Raw genomic sequence first — 1,797 nt, forward strand, 5'->3', positions numbered from 1 at the left:
GGCCTCCGGTGGGCGCGGACCGACCCCGACCCCTGCAAGAGGACAGCCAGGCCGTGTCCACTGAGTCCGTGCCTCTAGTGTGTAAGTCAGCCAGCGCCCACAACCTCAGCTCGGAGAAGAAGCCCGGGCCCACCCGCACGTCAGTATTACAGAAGTCGCTCAGCGTCATTGCCAGTGCCAAGGAGAAAACGCTTGGACTGGCCGGGAAAACCCAGGCAGCCTGCGTGGAGGAGCGGGCCAAAGCCCAGAAATCTCTGCCCAGAGAGAGAGAGACAAATAGAAAATACTCCAATTCAGATAACGCAGAGACTCAAGACTCTGCCCCCCCAAACTCCAGTCATTCTGAGGAGCCAAGAAAACCCCAGAAATTGGGGATTATGAAGCAACAAAGGGCCAACCCCACCACTGCCAATTCAGACCTGAGCCCAGGCGCCACCCACATGAAGGACAACTTTGACATTGGGGAAGTGTGCCCCTGGGAGATCTATGACCTAGCCCCTGGGCCTGGGCCTTTGGAATCAAAAGTTCAAAAGCACGTATCGATTGCAGCTTCTGAAATGGAGAGAAACCCAACTTTTTCCTTAAAGGAGAAATCTCATCCCAAGCCTAAGGCGGCCGACCTGTGTCAGCAGTCCAATCCGAAGAGCGTAGACAAGGCCGAGGTGTGTCCCTGGGAGAGCCAAGGTCAGTCCCTCTTTGAAGAGGAGAAGTATTTGATGTCCAAGACTCAGGTTCCCCTGGGAAGAGCTCAAGGGGAGAACAGTGGCCAGCATTGTGCAACCGGTGTGTGTGCTGGGCAGTGTGAAGAACTGCCTCCCAAAGCTGTAGCATCAAAAGTGGAGAATGAAAACCTCAACCAACTAGGAGAGCAGGAGAAAAAGACATCTTCCTCTGAGCGAAACGTGCCTGACTCCCATAACTCAAGTAATAACTTTCAGCCACCTTTAATGTCACGAGCTGAGGTGTGTCCCTGGGAGTTTGAGACCCCAGATAAACCAAATGCTGAAAGAAGTGTAGCTTTCCCTGCCTCTTCTGCTTTAAGTGCAAATAAGATAGCAGGGCCTCGAAAGTAAGAGATCTGGGGTCCTTTTAAAGTGTAGCATCCCCAGAAAGAAAAGGAGAAGGAAGAAATGCTGAATTTGATATAAGATAGAAGATACAAGGATCAGAACTACCCATGGAGTATTGGTCAGTCGGGGGAAATGGGAAAGACAGGGATGGAAGAGGGTGTAGGGAGACTGGCTTCAGTAAAGAAGTTAGACTGGCCAGGAAGGTCTTTCCCCAGGGCACGCTGGGAAAATCCTTATACTTTAGCGTGTTCGGGGGAAGTAGACCTCAGTGTCTGCCCCTGATCAATACGTATCCTTGGGACTTGGAAGATCCCAAGCAAGGCAAACCAGAAGACACAGAAGAGGTACAAGATTTTCAAAGAAGAAGAAGGTATCAATGTCTATGCCCCAAATTCTAAGTAGCTGACTAAAAAGAACTTACTTTACCTATTTAACCTTGATAGCACTGCTAACTTAATGCATCCAAAAATCCCTTTTATATTAATGATGGCTCTCATTTTCTTATCAATGTCTGTTTCAGTACCTTGTTGTGTCTCATATTCAAGCATTCCAGATTGTATAATTTTTGCAAATAACTTTGATATTATGTGACACAACACATTTATGCAATCAGCCGCTACTCAATTGTTATTGCAACTTACAGAAATACCCGCTATCTATCAACTTTAGTTGATTCTTGAAGTACAGTAAGCTTTCTTTGGCTTGGGAAGCCATAATTTTCATGATA

The 1,797-nt window shown here is 47.8% G+C and overlaps 1 protein-coding gene across 1 annotated transcript in view; it reads left to right on the forward strand.

Moving 5' to 3' along the window:
• Positions 1 to 1,073, forward strand: part of GPR158 (G protein-coupled receptor 158) — a 296,434-nt gene extending 295,361 nt beyond the window's left edge. Inside the window, exon 12 of the mRNA XM_010859923.1 lies at positions 22 to 1,073. Coding sequence (XP_010858225.1) covers positions 22 to 1,073 — 1,052 coding nt within the window. The remainder of the gene's footprint in view (positions 1 to 21) is intronic.
• Positions 1,074 to 1,797: the final 724 nt, after the last annotated feature.

Source organism: Bison bison, unplaced genomic scaffold, assembly GCF_000754665.1.
Source record: "Bison bison bison isolate TAMUID 2011002044 unplaced genomic scaffold, Bison_UMD1.0 scf7180017864461, whole genome shotgun sequence".
NCBI lineage: Eukaryota > Metazoa > Chordata > Mammalia > Artiodactyla > Bovidae > Bison > Bison bison.